We start from the raw sequence: 19,253 nt of genomic DNA, 5'->3' as shown, positions 1-19,253 counted from the left end.
GCCAGTTAATATTTCAAGGGGCATGATCAGCAGCTGTGCTTCACGGAAAAAACAGAACTTCTGACCAGCAGAGAAAACACCACTTCGTGCAAGAAACAGCTCTTCCTGGGGGCTGGTTTCAAAGCAAGAAACTATTTCCCACAGAAATTAAGGAACAACAGACATCTCATGAATCCTCACTCTTAAGCAGGTAATACACTTTCTTGACTTCTATTTCTTACAACCCCACAGAGGAATGTGGGGTTTTAAAGGGTAACAAGGGAAAAAAAAACAGCACAAAACTCTACCATACTAAGACTTTACACTGAACACTCGCTGTCCTCCCTGAGAAGAAACAATATGCTCCCTGTGAGAGACATCAGGCATACTGAGTAAGCACTGCTAGAAAGAGCAGTCTGAGTGGAAAAGACTTTCCAGTTAGAACATGTGGATGTTAATACATTTTTTCTAACTTTTCTGAAGGCGAGAGAAATCATACCTCACCATCTTGCAAAATGTAGGTCTTATGGGCAAAGCACCCCTGAGAAGATCAAGAATGTGGGAGAAATATCTTTTTATGTTTCTGTGTTTCTGAAACACAACAATATGGTGTTCAATAGCATAAGCCAGTCTTCAGTCAGGTCAAGGGGATTGTTTCTATTAGCTAGAAGAGGTTTGGTATGAATCTCACAGGCCTGGAGACATGAACTATGGTAGCTTTAAGCTAACTTCTTATCCTTCTGTTCTCAGCTTGTTCTGGGGAATGCCAAAATTCCTGACCTGTTTAAGACACCTATTTTGCCCCTAACCAAAGCACCCACCCATTTGTTGTAACTTTTGTGAGCTGATCTATGGACTGTCATGCTGGTCCTATTCTCTTCAATGCTGTGCACTATGTCATAGTTACGGCATGCTTCTGCTACTTTAACGTCTTTCTCACACTCTACATGCCACCTCTTGCCAAGCAATACCTAGAAAGCAGCTTTGTCACTATGTTTCGAAGTGACTTTCCTTCAAAAATTTCAGGGTTCTTAAGTCTCTTTATAGCACCCTAATCTTTTCTCTATCTAGCAAGGGAGGGTGCAAAGTGAGGATGAAGTTGCTAAACAGAAAAGCATTGCTAAACACTCCAAAACTTTCAGATTAAACAATTTCATAAACAGATTCTGTAAGAAAACCTCAGTTATCCAAAAGGTTATTAATATCCCTTCTTATTTTTGTTTTGCTTTCACTGATGATATAGCAAAGTAATATAATACTTCCTTACATTATATTCTCTATACCTCACACTTCAATTACAATATAAATTCAAAATTAAGCATTGATCAGCTTCCAGAACTTTTAGACTATCAATTTTAGTCACCACCTTATGAAGAGTATTAGGATATCAGAAATTATAGTTTGGATTGTAATTTTTTAAATTACTGTATACAGAAGTAACAATTATTCATATGGTTAAGTCTCTGTATTTCTAATTACCTTTCTGTGCCTGCACCACTTCATCACCTGATTCCTTTGGAACAAAAATCTCTTTTATAGCAATTAAATCATTTTTCACAGTCTCCAACTGCTCTCCATCAAGTGTTGCTAAATATGACTGAATCTGTAAAAGAAAGGACAGTAAGCATTCCTAACCAAAATAGAGCATTTCTTAAATTGCTAATTTGGAAAATTAGCACCAAAACAGGCTAAGAAATGGCAACTTCCATTATGCTCAAATCTTGTCTCTAACCTTCCTACATAGACACATTTTTATTTCTCATCAACAAATTTGTTGAGTACCACAAAAATCAGCCTTTCAAGATCATCAGGTCTCTACTTTTTCCCAGAACATCAGTTTTGAATTATAAATCTATGGTTTAATTGCAAACTGTAATAAGCATTTTGGGATTGCTTGGATGAAGACAGCAGGGAAAAAGAGCACAGGCAGAATTCATGCTTAGTCTGAGCACTCATGGGAAGAGTTGGAAAAAGAAGCCTGTTTCCCCTCTTTCAAAATGCAACCAAAATTATTGACAGTCTACCAGTCTACATGTTCTGAAGAATGTATTGACAGGTCTTTGCATGTTGCGGGTATCTGCAAGTCCCTGCATATCTAGTAGGGTGGCATGCCTAAGAGGGATGGAAACAGATTCTTTGGATCACTGTTTGTTTGCACTACAGTTAGGTGGTATTAATCCCATGATTGCACTCTCTGTCTCTGGAAGCCAAGAGAAATGCCTTCTCCTCCTTTGATACAAAATTTCACTTTTAAGTTTGTTTCAAGTTTTTTTTTTTTTTAAGCTTGCTAGACAGACGTGCAGACTGGCTCCATGAGAGACTGGAGAAAGACATTATTTTCTTACGTTCCTCCGTGATGTCTCCAGCTCATACGCTCAGGGTTAAATGCAAGATAAAGTTGGGAGACCCAACTCAGGCTATGAAGGACCACCTAGGGCTTTTTGGCCCTCTCTATAGCATTGTCCATTTCATAGGATTAACTGGGACCTTTTTTTAATGGAAACTTTAAAATAAAAGCTTTAAAATATTTTTAAATCACTGCTGTCAGAAGGACATAGGACATTAGCAATGCCTTCAGTCTCTCTTGCACTCCTCCTGTGGCCCATCAGAGTGTGGCTTTTGGGCTGTCAGTACAGGTCTCTAGCATACAGTACTGTAAGCGAGTATTTTGTGCCTGTGTGTATGGTAACTGGAATATGTTCTATGAGTCTTTTGGAATACATATCAGGGAATTGGTCTTGTTGATCCAGACAGTTGCATTCAATCCTGTTGGAGATAGTAGGACTATGAACCAGGGGTTATGTAGGACATAACATGAAGCACATCAGAAACCTCATGGTAACAACCTGCCCAAGTCTTCCTTACCCTCTGGTATTTAACAGTAAAAGAAAAATAGTCTTGATGCATGCAGTTAACCTGAACTTGTTTTCTATTTATCTCTTTCCTGTTTTGTGGTTTCTTTTTTAAATTTTTTTTTGCAAAAGCAGGCCCTTGAACCTCACATGTGGGATTTGAATGCCACTGCTGGGAATCTACAAAAGTTCTATTAATCTACTGTCAGAGATCTACTGACAGCTGAAATTCAAAAATATATTTATCATATAGGCCTTAGTAACTTTAGCATATTTTTCAGAGACATATAGCATTTTTATACTTCCAATAATGATATCTTCGGGTAGTTTTATGTAAGTGTAAAAACTAATACAACAAAGAAGACTTAGGAATTGAATAAGTAATCCGGAATTCATTTTAATTCACTAGTCTCTAGATGTAGTAGGTCTGGAATTCCTGAGTGTAAGTATCAGTGCCTCATACAAAACCAAAAGACATCAACCTCCTTGCAAATTCTGAAAAGACATCTGCATAGTGTCACAAGCTGAAAAATACACACTATATACGGTCCTAACAAAAATAACTTTCAGTTGTGAAGTTGTTTGATTTGAGTTAATCTTGGAGTTAAATTTTACCTGTATTGAGATTGATTTCCTGAAGCCAAGGACTGGCCCGTGGGACCAATACAGCTTTCTCTGAAGTTGATGAAAAACTTACTGTTTATTTCACATGCACCTGCAGAGCGAAAATTTTTTACCAACCATTTTGGTTTATACCGTCTGCATACTGTACCTGGGCTTCACTTTCATTCGACAGGATTTCCAGAGCTTCAAGATGAGACAAACCCTGGAACTCATCAAAAAGTAGTCCATAATGTGCTGTTCTTTCAACTGTAACTTGCTGGGCCCGCCTCTGTTTCTCTTTTTCTTTAGCTTCTCGCAACAGCTGCAAAAATATACATCATTCCTGTTGTTTTATCGGTAGTGCTGTAGGTATGACAGATTTTATTACTTTCTGTTTCTGCTTGTCTAGGAAGCAGTAATAAAATCTGGGACTGTATCACATCTGCGGAGCTGAAATTTTAGAGCTGAAATATCTAACTTCTTTTTTTGATAAACTTCTCTAACAAAATATTTAAGTAGTATTCTAAGTGTGGTTTTCCCAATGGTAATTGCTAACCATCTTTTTTAAAAAACAATGAATAAACAAATAATCTTGCTTATGTTCTCAAAAGCAATGTCAGCTATGGATACCATATAAGAAATTTAGCCACCAATTACAATGAAAGAAAAGTAAAAAGGACTATTTCATACACTGCCTTAAAGAGTCATGCAATCCATTCTACAGGCCACAAAATGGGAAGAATATTATTTTCAGAACCTGCCTACTTACTTGCATAAATAATGCACCTACTTCCTATGATGCACCTACTTCCTATAATGCACCTATTTCCTATAAAATATTTTTAGCAGATACTAAAGTCAGTTTTATGTGACAGCAGGACTGACAAAAGAGATTGGCCTAATAAGGTATGACTTTTACCAAAGGTGGGGCAGAACTATACTCCATATACTTGGGGATATTTTGGAGTGGTCTTCTTATACACTTCCATTAGTGTATAAGAAAAATAGAATAGTGTATAGAATAGGATCTTCTATTCCTTCCTCCTGTTCCCAGAAAGGAATGGCCTCTCGTATGAATTTGCTACAGTAAAGCTGGTAAATATATCTGAACTGCACCTTAAGTCACATATAAGCCTCTGAATACAGGTGAACTCTTGCCACTTACACTATTCTATCATTCAAAATTTCTACGATATTATCTTCAGTTATTCATTTGTTACAAAAGACTTATGACAGCAGCTTTTTCAATCTCCACCTTTCAAAGATCACTCACAAAGTTTTATGTACAAATCACTGAAAAGGAAGCACTGTGTTATGCGACCCATGAGAACTGATTTATGTCACTTTCTGCCTCAGATTTTATGTGTGAATTCATGCATATTGTTTAGGAAGGTATTCTCAAAAGCTCATTTTAACCCTGAGGGCTTTAACAAGAGTTACTTGCTTTTGGCCTACTACAACAGTATCACTCTGTTCACATTTACAGCGACCACCACGAAAGATGAAACATCTCATTAAAAGAAAAATACCTTACTCCTCTCTACAAGGAAGTAAACATGTAGTAAAATTACTGGTTTTTTCAATGTCTGTTGATTTCCACAGCCTCCCTCCTCTCAGTGTCTGGAGAGCTAAAGTAATTTTGTACTGACAGCACTTATACTTCTGTTCTGTTTTTATCATGTCTCTGAAATTTTAAACATGAGTCACAACTGTGTAAGGGTACCATTAGGTTAGATGGACATTAAGATAGAACTTTTCACAGCTTTAATTCCTAATGAAACATATGTCATATTCCAGTATTATTCATTTCCAAGGAAAGTAGTATAGTGATGTTTATGCTGGAAGATATCTATCTACAGCTGTTACAAAAACACCAACAATTTGTTTCTGTCTCCAGAATGTAATAATATATCACCACATATACTACCTTACTAAAATCAGCTATTGTACATGCGGTTATGCAGAAAAGATGATTCTACATTATCTTTTGTGGTTCTGTGAAGAAAAAGAAAGTGGAGCAAATATAAAGCATAATATTTATTTCCATAAGCCTAGCCAATATCTACTGCAATAAATAAAGCCTCTCCCTGAGGCATCTGAAATTCTGGAAAAAGAATCTGAAACTACATTGACAGAGCTGTATTTAAATAAATCCAACCTGAGATAGAGAAACTGTTCTTGCCATCAGTGTTTTGGTTCTCTTAAATCCAGGATCACTTTCTGCAAGGACATTCATGGTTGTCTTCCCAATAAATTCCAAAGCATCTAAGCCTCCAGATAATACACTTTTCCCCTGTATAAAATAATGCAATGTGGTTATTTTCTTTCCACTTTATGCTAGTATGAACTGTAAAGAGTATTGCTTTTGCCATGACCGACTTTGAACATTCAGGTCCCTAGACTTTCTATGCTTTAACTAACAATAGGATTGATATGTTTAAAAAATTATGTTACTTTGTTCTGAATACATTTTCAAAAAGAAAAAAATGAACTATACAAATGTTTCTGGTTAATTAAAAGACCCACACTGAAGGAAATGTAACACCTGTTGCCAATAAAAAATCTATGAATAGATTTTTAATCTATTTTTAATCTATAAATATAATTTTATCTGAGGTAGCTTCTAGTCCATGAGAACATATTTTAGATATGAAGAATATGGAGCCAAAGTCCATCATGAACAGGATGACCCTGCCTTACCTAACTGATTTCTAAAATTTTGACACTTGTGATAACTCTGGAACTGTCTATCGAAATAGAGTTGTTATTCCTGTGTCTTCGTATTAGCATTAGCCCTCATTCACAATTTTTCACGTACTCTCAAGAAGAATTTTCACTGGCTAAAGATTTCCATTTCAATCTGGATTATGCATCTGTCAGATACTCACATGCTGATGTAACCTGATACATAATGGAAAACCCTACCAAAGCCTCAAATAGCATTACAGGCAACTTACTGAGACCTTAAGTTACTTTTTGTTTAGTGACATTCATCACTGTGGTATAGTAGCCTCTCTAGGTTTGCATTTCTCTTATTTGAAAATCTTATATGATGCTCAGATAGTCTTACTGGTGTCCAGCTCTCACAAGCCCTACGATGCTCCAGATTCTGTAGCAACAGTCTTAGGAATAGTCTATAGGAATCTCCCTCTGCTCCCAAAATCTTTGATATTAGAGTGATGAGGCACTCAGAGTGAACTGGATATCCACTAAAAAAGAATTGCCACTTCATAAAACATGCTCAATGGGGAGTTAGTCTTCTATGCTTTTTTAGCCGATGCTTAAAGTCTTTCATAATTTCAAGGGAAACACCATACTGAAAAGCTCAGAGAAAAGCATTTGCTATGGTAGTAAATGTGTAAAAAATGTTGGGGAAGAAGATGACACAAAAATTGATTTGGAAACAGTATGGTACAGGATTTTGCAAAAGCTGAAACACAGAAAACCAGAAAAGGATGAAGTGCAACACAAGAAAATACATGGAAAGTGTAATAGGAGAGAACCATGGACAAAAGAATTTGCCTCACTGAGCCTGCAATCAGACCACCTTCTGGGAAGGCTAATATGAAATGAGAGACTACCAAGAGAGGTGAAGGTAAGGGCCAGGGACTAGCAATACAGAGTTTAGCAAAAGCCTTAAAATAAGCAAATGGAGTATTTTCTTATTTTATCTGCCTTCAAAAATGGTAACAAATCTTATCATACTTTCTCTGGAAGGACTTAACTGTAAAAAAATTAGATGATGGTACCACAAGTATAAAAAAGATTTCCCAAGAATTTGCAGAATTCTATATAGTTTAGGAGAAGACCATATTTTTCACTGAAACTGTGCCAAAGTAGTAACTGACTTAGTTGTGTGTGACTTTTTTTTTTAATTTGATATGTTATTTTTCATCGAAGAGACTCTAAACAGACTTACAACAGAACTGTTTTTGTAAAGACCTACAATTTAACAAACTCCACCTGTTAAATGTGACCTACAGTGAAGTTGCACCTAAAAATGATCAAGAATAACCAGAGCAGAAAGGCCCCCTAAAATGACTCACTGTGTGCTGTACAGCATTCGTGATAGCTGACAACATGCCACGAGATCCAGATGAAGGAGAAGAAGGAATATTCTCAGAAGAGCTTTGGTCCAGAGAATCTTCTGCTTCTAACAAAAGAAAAAAAGCAAGTTACAGCATACTTTCAACTCTACAAGTCACAAATTACAGTAAACTGGATTCTGTGAATTTTGTAAATTGGACTAATTTGGCAGTGTCAACGAGTTTTGTCCAATTTCAGTAAACTTGAACTTACGTATGATTGGTATTTCAGCTGCAGGAAGCTCTGCTGTTTCTGAAGTTGCTGAACTTGCGTTATGAATTCCTAGGGTAGTTCCTGCTTTTTCCTTCACTGCTGTTATCCCATGACCTGCAGCAGAAGCATATTTTAAATTATATGATTTGAAAACTTATTACAAACAGTGCATAGTATTCTCATACTCCACAAATGATAACAATCAGAATAGCTATTAAACTTAACCTCAATTGCTTAATTTTCTCCTAGGTTAATAATTCACTTGTTCTACTATATCCAGTATATTAACTGACTAGAAATTATAAAGCTGAAATAGAATACAAATTACACTGGATCTGAAATGTAAAACTTGTTTCAGTGGCACACATAAGTTTAGTTCCCTGCTTTTCAAAATGCTAAATATTCCATTACAATTAGTTTAAACAGAAATTGACGGTCCTCCTAATGCTGTAAGGTTTGGCGTCATCTAGTTTTCAGAAGTCTAGAACAATTAACCCACAATTAATGGACTGGGTGACTGCAGGGCTGAGGTAAGGAATCTGTTTGTCAGTCTGCTGCATAAGTGCTATGTTAGGTAAGTATTTTAGGAATACTGACCCAGCTCCTCAAAGTTATTTCAGGATTTAAGCTCCTCAGTTGCTCATTTGAAGTCAAATTCTAAAGTGTCTCTCCTCAAAGCTGCTGTTTAAATATACTTTGTAAAGTCTGTTGGTGTCAGATGACACAGACAGAATTATTGTTCCAGTGGTAGCTGATCTCCTACAAAGATTTTACCACCTTTATCTGATGCATACGTAGTGACTCCCTAACTCTCTGTTCTATTAAAATGGTCTAGTTTAATGTAAAGAATGTATGTTATTAGACTTTTTATCTGAATAGTTTTGACAGAACGGGATTGCTTGGCTGCTTTTCTACAACAAGTTTATTTACACCAGCAGATCACATGGACTGGTAATATCCCGCTATAGGATAGGGTGGGATTGCCTGATAGTCAGCAAGAAGCAGCAGTAGCTTCCTAATCTCCATGAGCTGTAGTTGAAAAACACTGTCCTTAAAAAAGACTACCCTCAAATTGTCTGCCTATTCTGCTTCTGGATGTATCCATAAGTATGTTTGCCATATGCTTCTCTCATTACAAATGATCCAGCTAGCACATCTTCCTTAGCTAGAAGTTTCTGCACATCAGCTGAGACGCAGTAAGTAAACAACCAACCAGGAGAGCAATATTTCTTTCCAACACAAAATGAAATGGCTTCAGTGACCCTATTTTATTTTTTCTTGCACAGTACTGTTACTGCATCTCACATAAAGCTGATCACTTCTAGCAGTAGAACAATACAGAGTGCTTTAACTATCTGCCTAACTACTTATGAGAAGTATTAATGACAATTTCGTACTTCTTTGCTTTGTTACCTTAAACTGAACTGTAAATAGATAAATTATTTCAGAAAAGCCATTAATACAGGCAGATACCTAAACATCTAAGGCATGACGTCAAGCATAATGATTCATTAAATGTTGTCCATACTTTCCCACAATTGTGTGCACTTTCTATTAGAAAAGTTCAAAGCATCTTTTCTGAGTTACGTTAATTACAGCAAAATAGCCTATCATTTACAGTGCAGTGTAATGAATATAAATATATATTCTGCAGTGTTCTGAATATAAATATACACATATACATATATACGTGTGTGTGTAGTCATACAAATATGCTTTTGAATATCTTATTAAAGAAAGATACAGCAAAACAATTTGAAATGGAGTAGGAAGAAGGAAAGCTTAAATTTATGATTCTATGATTTCCAGATGGTTGCACATCAGGTGCTCTACGAATTCAATAATAAATATACTCTAGAAAACATATGTGAAGCAGCACTACCGAAAGATCACATACAAGAGAACTGGTGTATCTGGAGTTAAACACAAAGAACAGATGTCCCCTAAGGGACAGATGATCAGAAACAAGTAATTTTCTATATGAGAGCATAAGCTGCATGGGGTCCTGATGTTTTACACTGAGACAGAGAGACTAGGCAGGTAAATGCTTTTACCTGTCTGAAGAAAATATGACCTATCTCATGTCTTACAAAATGTAGCAGTACGTCCAACTGTACAGGACATACTAGGTTATGCACTACAGTGATTTAAGTCATTGCTGGGTAACTTCTTGCCCTTTGCAAAATCTGTTCCAATGCAGATACTGGAGAGTGGTGTACTACTTTGTCTAATCCCAATCTCCTGCACATTTTAATTGGTTCAATGAAAATACTAGCATGAATAGATTCTGGAGTCATTTATTTACTCTCTAAATTCCCAGGACTCACTTAAATAACTATTAATTGTTCTTTTAAACTAATGGAATAGATACTCCATGTCACATTCCTTTCCGTTTCTCCTGCTCACAACTTTTAAAATGAGCAAGAGTTTTATTCTTCCCATTGACTTAATTTTTCTTAAGGACTTGACTTGCTAACCAAATATTATTGTCCTATAATTCTATAAAAAATTAACTACGAACATCAAGCAAAAATTTCCCTTTAACCATGTGTGAAAGGGTTATGGATTTTCAGATTAATTTTCCGTTTTTTTTCTGTATCTAAACTTTTTTTTTTTTTTTTAATATTTTGTAATTTGGTTCTTATAGTTTTGCAGACAAGCTTACACTTCCAAGAAAAGGAGGCACACAGTTCCTGTACTGATATTTACAGACTTATAAAAGGCAGCATTTTCAGGGCTGTGGTTACATGCACTAGAATGATAAGAAAGTATTTCAGGTTAGCTAGGAGTGGTTTTGCTGAACTAAGCTGTATGGCATGTATGTTTGACTACAACAACAAAACCACAGCTGAAGCAAGTCAGCACTGTTAAATACACATACATGCACAAATATGGCAGAAGCGCATGTTGCTTTGGAAATGAAAATGATTATTTGTAATTTCAAAAGGCAAAAAAATAAGAGGTTATGGGAGATGAGCCTACATTTTAGAGATAAAGGTGCACTGGTTTTGTTATGCTGGGTGTGGTAACGCAGCTGAGCTGATATTGTAAACTTAGGAACACCTCGACGTCTCCATTTACTCACCTGTAACAGCAGGCAGAAGAGCTATGCAATGGGTATTGTTAATGGCTTACTTTTTGAAGAAAGTATGCTTTTTTCCCTGTGTTGTTGCTTTTGTTTTTCTTGCCTACATGATTTCTTTTTTTTCAATTGGCTGGCAATTTCAGCAGAATATTGTTGTTCATCTTGCAACAGTTTTCCCTTAATCAGCTGAATTTATGCAGTGAAAACCAAAAAGGTCTTCTGAAGAGATTAACTGTCCCTTTCATGACTACATAAGGTGTAAACATAACATCCAGCCTTTGTTTTTTTTTAATGTCATTCTTTATTTCACAACAGGGGAATAATATCTGTAGAGAATAGAAAAGATATTCACATCATTTCAATACTTCAGTTTTACGTTATCTGAAGCATTTGCATTTCCATTCCACACAGACTTCAATTTAAGCTATGCAATGCAGATTATTACACATACCTATGTGCAATAATATCCAAGCTCACGAACACAGTGACATCACAAGTGACATTTCATTCTGTCATACTGAGTGACAAGAAAAGGTTTTCAGCATACCAGGGAAAATTATGGGCATCTGATATTTCCGTGTGCCGTTCTACCAGATGAAGAACTAGATGAGGAATACGCACAAGCACAAAATAATCAAGATAGCAGAATATTAATTACAAGCAATGCATGAGAGAAATGCATTAAGCAGCCTTATAGTATGAATTTCAGAAACCATGTAAATTAAATAGTTGGGTTGTATTTTTTTATTACTTTTATTTTGTAAGAAGTATTGACAGATGTTAGTCTTACCAATGGCACTAGAGGTAAAAAACTGCAAACTTACATGGAGGGAAGCACATGCATACAGCATGGCAGAGAACAGACTTTGCTTGGAAATGCAGCTTGTTGAGCTGCACTTAAGCACCTTATGAACGCCATAACTCATCCATACAAAACAATACAGCATATGAAAGGCACGGCTTGTAGGAGAAGGTATAACTTTCATTAAGCTAGCAGATAGCTTAGTTGGAAAAAAAAACAAACAGGCAAGCTTTCAAGCATACAAGCTGGTTTTAAAAACGGAAGTCACAAGCTTCAAGTACAGACTGAGAACATATTTTGCCTCACTTAAGCCCTTCGGAAAAAAGGTTTGCTGTTACAGTTAAGCTGACCTAATGGCTTCTTGGTGCTGGTATGGGAGGTTCTCCTCCTTCCATGTTCCATATTTGTCCGTACTGCTTGCCCTGGCACTTATCTCAGTGAGTTGGTTCAAGGAACTAAAGAGGCAGAAAATGGATTCTTCTTTCCCCTAGAATTATTCTTATGTCAGTTTAGCTTCCTGAACTGGATTACCGGGAGCTCAGAGGAGCATGAGTGCTGGCACAGGGAGGAGGAAGAAATATGCAAGGAAAAGAGAGGTGCAGGACTGCACATTTCAGTGGCTGAGAGCCATTAGATTGGCTTCGCTGCAATGGTAACCCATTGTTAGAGCAGAGTTTTATCAACACGGTTACTAAAACACCGGATGGTGTAATTATTGATTTACTAAAAAATACAATTTAAAAGAAAGAGGGTAAAATGGTGACAATAAGTACAACAAGTTGTTTCTCCAGATCACAGTGAGCATACTTCTCCCATCTCATCATCCCAGCAACTATTTCAGTGGATCTACTCCACTGTGGTTCCACAAGGGGTGAAACCAAACTTCTTGCACCTTTCAGAAACAAAAGAAAACTCTTCACCTCATTAATAAGGCAGATTCAATAACTTTCTTAGTGTGACATCTAGTGTCAGACACTAAGCATGGTTCAGGCAGTGACTGCTACTAATCCAAACACATTACAGATTCTGTGTAGAGTATCACATCTGCCTTGTGGCGCGGACCTTGATCCAAATAATGTCAGATTCAGTTCAAAGACAATAGACGTTTTCTTTAGAATGCAAAAAACCATCGCTAAAACAATCACTGGCTATATGTGCACAGTTAGTTAAAGAGAGATAAGATGCAAATTATATGGGAACTACCTTATTATTAGAAACTAAAATCAGCTATGCTAAACAAATTATAGCCATGCAGTAAAAATGCTAATCTGTTTGGGAGCTCTAAATCAGGGTTTGAAGGATAATGAAACTGAGATCCTTGCAACAACCATTTCAGCTCAGTCTTAAAGAGAAAGGAATGTAAGAAAGAAATTTTTTACAGGAAGAACAATCATTCACTGGAACAACCTTCCCAGGGATGTAGAAGAGTCCCCATTGCTGGAGGTTTTCAAGATGTGACTGGACAAGGTGCTAGATAATCTCATCTAGGTGCCCTTTCCCACTAGATGATCTTTCGAGGTCCTTTCCAACCTGGGCTGTTCTATGATACTATCTGTTAAAAGCCAGACAAGCAGCTATGTCGTACAAAGGTAATGACAGAGCAACAGAAAAATCACATACCGAAGGTGTTGCTGATAAGTCTAATTCCAAGAAAGCAGCTTTACTCACACCATTTGCTGCACTGAAGGAATAAGCAACATTAAAATGGACTGGATCATGGCAAACTTATTTTCTGATGTAGAATAGGAGATGAAGTGTTAGTTGAACTGCTCAGATATTACATGGAGTAACTTGAAAGGGAATAATAAATATTTAATAAAAAGAAGAAAGCTTATAGAAACTCCCAATAGCTTTAATTTTTTTTTCTCTCTCTGTCTCTTGCTAGGAATTATCATACTGAAACAGATATATGGTATACACAGTCCCACATCCTGTCTATGATACTGACAGACAGTAAATACTTCACAGGATCAAGCATGAATTTCCATAACAAACAACTAGGAAATACGCCCTCTGTATCAGGAATATAAATTATTACCTGCTGCATTGATTTCCTGGAACAAATCTAAGATTATCTATGTGGTCTTCCAAGTTACCTTGGGTTCAGTGAACATGGAAGAATGTACAGAAATAAGATTTCTGCTTAATTCAAAGTCTATTTTACTTAATAATTCACAGAGAAAAGTTAGATCCAAAATTATTAGATAGTAATATGGGAACTCAACCCTACCCTGACTCCAGGGTCAGGAAGTCTAAGTTGTAGATTCCAGGAAATGGGAAGAGAAAACAGGGGAAGTGCTGCTTTACATACATCTGGTTTTAGGCTCTTTCCCAGTTGCTCTTGGTCACTGCCAGAACGTAGATAGTAGATGGGTCTTCAGTGTGACACAGTGCAACCATTCTCATGTAAAATTAAAATTATTTTTAAATTTTCTTTTTCCTTTTCTGCATGTGGATGCTCCTTTGCCTAGGCAACTTGACCTGTTCTAACTGTGCTCATTTTTAAATAATAATAATTCTAAAAATATATATACATGGTGATGATACACCTATTGAAAATAGACAACATCACACAATGTTATCAAGTCAGGCTGCCTAGACAACAAACTTGTTCGCATATTTACACTCTGTGAAGATAGTTATGATGCTGATACAGTCAGATGGTATGTTAAGAAGCCAGTATCAATTAAGCATGAATTTTTAATGTATATGAACCAAGATGTTATATGGCCTACATAAAAATGAGATCACACAATTTAAAAGTCCATGGAAATCCACAGAGATACAATGCTAGCAGCAGGTTTTATAGACAAAAGCAACAAACAGCTGTAAAAAGGTATGTCTTGTTTACTTATTAACAGTAAGAAGGGATACAACACACATTCTTGTTTGTCTCCCAAACTTTTTCCAATCATTTTCAGGCAAGCTTACGTCCGTTGGGCAAGAAAATATCTATGGCCATACTGCCCCACAGAAAATGTATACGCTTTGTGACACTAAACTGATTGCTCAATGATGCCAAGATTTCTAAGCAATAGAAGACTGTGAGTGAGATTGCCACTGCAAGCCTGCAAGAACAGTAACTGTTTGGTAACAAATAATCTTATTACTCACAAACAACATTAGAATGTCATTTGATAGAATACTATTTATTGCAAAAGCTAAACAGAATATAAATACAGCTATCTTATAGGCAAAAACTGAATGACCTGAAAGAGCTCTGTTCCAAGAAACCCACAGCTGCAACTACAAAAATGAACTGAAGAATTCATTTTGCGTTACAGAATGCATTACAATTCCAACTGATCAACAGTAAAATTACTTTTATGCATACAAATTTTCTTCTTTAGTTATTTACGCTAAGCCAAATTCTTTTCAGAATGCTGTTGTTATGATGGTCTGAGAATGTAAGAGAGGCAAGGCTCGTGGAAGTCTGTGAAAGCAGTACCCTTTATTAGACCTACTAATAGTGCTGGAAAAAAAGTTTTCGCACAGAGGCCCTTCTTCAAGTCTGAAAAAGAAGCGCTAAACTTTAAAATTAAGTACAAGTTGAGAACACTTACGCAGTTCCACAGCTAGTTAAGCTGCCCTTGTCCCCATCGGCATGTTCTGCGTGTTCCCATCATTTCCCATTCGGTAGCATTTGGGTGATCAAACGGTGAGACAGATTAGGGAATTTACAAACTGATGCAGCTGAAGATCCAGCTCTTACTTCATTTGTACTTTTCAAAATCAGTCCCATAAACCAGCTCCCCACATCAGTACGTGAAGGCTACTGTTAGCATAAGAGAAGGAAGAAATACACTGCTGGGGCAGGGCAGGCCTGCTCCCTTCAGCAGCAACCTTCACTTATGTCAATTTAGAAATCCATTCTGAGTTTAATTAGGTATGTTAATTGGTTGGACTGTCTGAAAGAAAAGGTGGTTACGAACTCTTGAGTGTGGGTGTTACTGAAAAAAAAGAGAGGATAGGAGAAGTTCCCTCCTTCTCTGGGAAACAGACAGAAATAATGTATTGCCACGGAACAGAGGAAGATAAGGAGGAGAATTATTTAGCCTTATATGGGATCATAAAACCAACATCTCTGTTGAATCTGTTATTTTTAGTAACTAGCAATTGATTTTAACTCCTAGGTTCATCTTTTGAAGGTGTTTTGTGGATCCTTTATGAGAACTGATTAGTTAACAGCTTAGTAGCTATTTTGTGAGAAATGATTTCCCACTGGTAACTAGGTATTTGCATGCTTCGCTTTTTGTCTGTGAGTTTTCGATGTGTTTCGATTAAGTTTTACCTAAAGTCTTCACAAGGACGTTTTGTACTAACATACTATCAGAAATAAGAGTATAGGAAGAGGGAGTACAGGGTCCATGTTTCAATATGTTGTTCTACTCTCTGAAGTCTGGTGTGATAGCTTAACAGTTTCACTGGGTATCAATGAAAGCTGGAATGATTTACAAGAAGTGAATTCATATTGTATAGACAGAAGTCATGGTGTATAAACCACAAACATGCATGTGCACGAATCTGGGTTGGAGTGCTTTGACTTCAAAAACCATAAGCCTTTGGCTGATAGTAATTGTATCAGATTATGTATCCTTTCTGTGAAGAAGCCCAATGAGGTAATTCACTAATGTTACAAACAAGCCTATTACCTTGCCCATAATCTGACCCGAAAAAATATTTATGTGTTTTGACAGTTTAGGAAGGTCCTTCTTATTTTTAAAAAAAAATCATGCTTGCCAAACATATCAGGACCAAACTGTCTATGAATCTTTAAGATACAACATTACTGTATCTAATGACACATTAAAATTATGATTTATTTCCACGTACTTTACTGATTGAACACTTACCCACTGTGGCAGAAGCTGATGACAGGAGAGACTTCCCCCAGGTACCCCAAGCTCCCCATCTACTTGCTTTAGATGAGGAGTCTGTGGCCTATAAGAACAAAAATATTACTCCACTGTCTAAAATTTATGTTATCCAAAGGCAGGAAGAAACACAAAGAACTTGTCAGGCAACAACATTCAGCATGTAATAAATGACAATACGAGTAAAAATGGTTGTGCCACTACTTACAAGGGTATACAATCTGAAAATAGGCACTTTGTAATATAGTACTTGGCTTTACTAATCATTGTGATGCCTTCTGAAGAATGATTTTCCAGAGACAGAACATACAGAGAAATAGCCCAGAATGGTGACTGACAAAAGCTTTACCACCAGCTCCTCTGGCAGATGCTTAAACTTTTGTGCAAAGTAGTCCTCACATGAAACGTAGCATTCTTATGGCACTGTAGGGTTGTTACTGTTCTCACCTTTCTTCCCCCAGGAGGAAACCAAGGTCATCAACCTCACTCTATGTCTGTGAAACTCATCATTTGGCTGTCTCAATACCAAGTCAATACCAGAAGGCTAATTTGAACAGTCTTCTGTAGTGGATTAAATTAACCTTGCAGGCTTTGACTGAAAGGCTCCATAATGGGTTCTGCAGGCTCTACTGCAGAATGTAAGTTCTAGCTGAAGAATTGTAACATCTGGTCAGGAAGGTGCTAATACCGGTGCACACATCTGTGCAGTGAACACAGGACCACCGCTTCAATGTGAAACAAGAGCGTCCATATGGAGAATTAGTTAAGAATTTGGTGTCATACTAAACTAAATTTCACATATAGTATCCCTGGGCAGACATGCCCTTCCCTAGCCTTATTATAATGACTGATTTATATTGCCTTTATGTTCACAGTTTGGTCACTAAGGCCAGATTTTTAATGGTCTTTTCATCCCTAAAAGTGCAACAGATTTTTAATGGGATCCTAAATGCTTACGGCCATTGCTAGATTATGTGGAGTTCAAGCTTCTGTGCATAAGAAAGCAGAATGGGAAGCTTAGTTCAGATCACCTATTCCTGAAGGCACCTGAAACTCCAGAGATGTCTTTACAGGTGTCCTAATACTTCTTCAGGCACCTGATCCTATAAAGCCATACAAGTTTATTAAGGCTACTGTTAGGGAGAGGCAGGAACCCGTCTCCTTCCTGAATTCTACCGGGAGCCAGAGTTAGACTTCTCTGCCTGAGTGTCCTCAGAGGTGTAACCCAGTAGATGTGCACAGGGAACTCCTAACAACTGAGTTCAATAAAAACAGAGCCAGAGGAGGTGCTGCCCACCTTTTACATTAATGTGTGGTATTAAGTGATTATCAGTATTCCGTATTTAAATTGTATTAAGAAACTGTTGTCTCAAGAAAGTTTCCAGTAACGTATCATCCCTACACAGTCAACTCAAAACCAAAAGCTGAAGTATCCCAAGATAGTTCTGCATTGTGCAGTGTACAGATCCCCTGTTACCTCTTCTAGGCAGGTCCTTCTCACTGGTGGAGGGAAGAAAACAATGTGGTTTAACCTTTTCCAATTTGTGGATGCCTGAAAATTTTTCGGTGGAGATGAGAACATCTTCAGCTATGTCACGTGTATTGGATTTAGATGCTGTGTAGACCGTAAAAAAGCCCTGTTTTTCTTAGTTTTCTTTTATTAACTTCTTGCAATTACTCATAGGACTCCCAAAGATCTGCGGATCACAAATCAAACACTACTGGCCTAGAACAAATCAAAACTACTGGCTGTTTCACCAAGCCTTGTGAAACATACACTGTTTTTGTAAAGTCAATGACTTGAAAATTAGCAAGTCCAAGATTCAGTGCTGCATATGCAGCTTCAATTCTGTCCTCTTCTAGGTTCATTCTGTGAACTGAATGGAGCAGATTTGTACAGAAAGCCAGATAACAAAACCATGGGAGTATTATATCTACACAAAATGGACTAGATTATTAATAAGATTTAGGCTCTGGTATAGTTTTATTGCAACGAGGCTAGAAAGACCAAATTAGTATCATACAGGCAAAGTGAAATTCAACTGTTCCTGGTTTCCAAAAGCTTGATGTTACAATTTAGCTTATTTTATTCCCATGCAGGTTCTCTGTATCTAACTCCCTAGGCTTTTGTGAAAAACAGTATGTACATTGTACAAAATTCTGTCCTTACAAAGCAGGGAGGGGAGGGCTTTTATGGAAAAGAAAGTATTACTTACCGGACTGCTTTGTTCATGCAGTGTTTCTTCAGGTTCAGGTTCTGCATCAAGGCTTACGGTCTCATTGCACTCAGTGGGCATGTCTTCAGTTGCCTCTCCATTGGAAGGCAGGCTTTCAATTATTTTTTCAGTCAAAGGGTTTTCGTTAATAAATATGTCTCCTTCCTGTCCTTTACTGGCACTCTGAGTGGCCTGTCCATGTTCATCATGTGAAGACTCATGCAAGATCTCAGCTTCCACGGGGTGTGATACTGACTTGTTAGGCAATACCTCATTGCTGGGCACTTCCATTACTTCAGGTTTTGCTTCAGATGGGATGCCATCACATATGTCTTCAGACATTTTCAATTCTGAATGTAGAAAATAAATTAAGGCTTTTAGGTTCCAGAAACATTTGAATGACTATAAAACATGCAGTGTTTACCATAAGCTATTGCTGAAAAACAACACAGCCTTGATGTAAGGCCTCCTGAAGCATGGAGCCCTGTGGCACATGCATCATGCCAGCACTGGTATCACAATGATATTCTGAATACTCTATTC

At 37.1% G+C, this 19,253-nt stretch overlaps 1 protein-coding gene across 1 annotated transcript in view; it reads right to left on the bottom strand.

Annotated features, from left to right (window-relative positions):
• The window catches only part of FAM114A1 (family with sequence similarity 114, member A1), a 31,798-nt gene extending 12,746 nt beyond the window's left edge, over positions 1–19,052 (bottom strand). Inside the window, exons 1-7 of the mRNA XM_009575972.1 lie at positions 18,711–19,052; positions 16,474–16,561; positions 7,734–7,847; positions 7,481–7,587; positions 5,593–5,727; positions 3,604–3,756; positions 1,459–1,582 (exon numbers count right to left, since the gene is read on the bottom strand). Coding sequence (XP_009574267.1) covers positions 1,459–1,582; positions 3,604–3,756; positions 5,593–5,727; positions 7,481–7,587; positions 7,734–7,847; positions 16,474–16,561; positions 18,711–19,052 — 1,063 coding nt within the window. The remainder of the gene's footprint in view (positions 1–1,458; positions 1,583–3,603; positions 3,757–5,592; positions 5,728–7,480; positions 7,588–7,733; positions 7,848–16,473; positions 16,562–18,710) is intronic.
• Positions 19,053–19,253: the final 201 nt, after the last annotated feature.

The sequence above is a fragment of the Fulmarus glacialis genome, unplaced genomic scaffold (genome assembly GCF_000690835.1).
Source record: "Fulmarus glacialis isolate BGI_N327 unplaced genomic scaffold, ASM69083v1 scaffold50534, whole genome shotgun sequence".
In the NCBI taxonomy this organism is placed as follows: Eukaryota; Metazoa; Chordata; class Aves; order Procellariiformes; family Procellariidae; genus Fulmarus; species Fulmarus glacialis.
The sequence above is the reverse complement of the archived record's forward strand: the minus strand, read 5'-3'. Positions and strand labels throughout refer to the sequence as shown.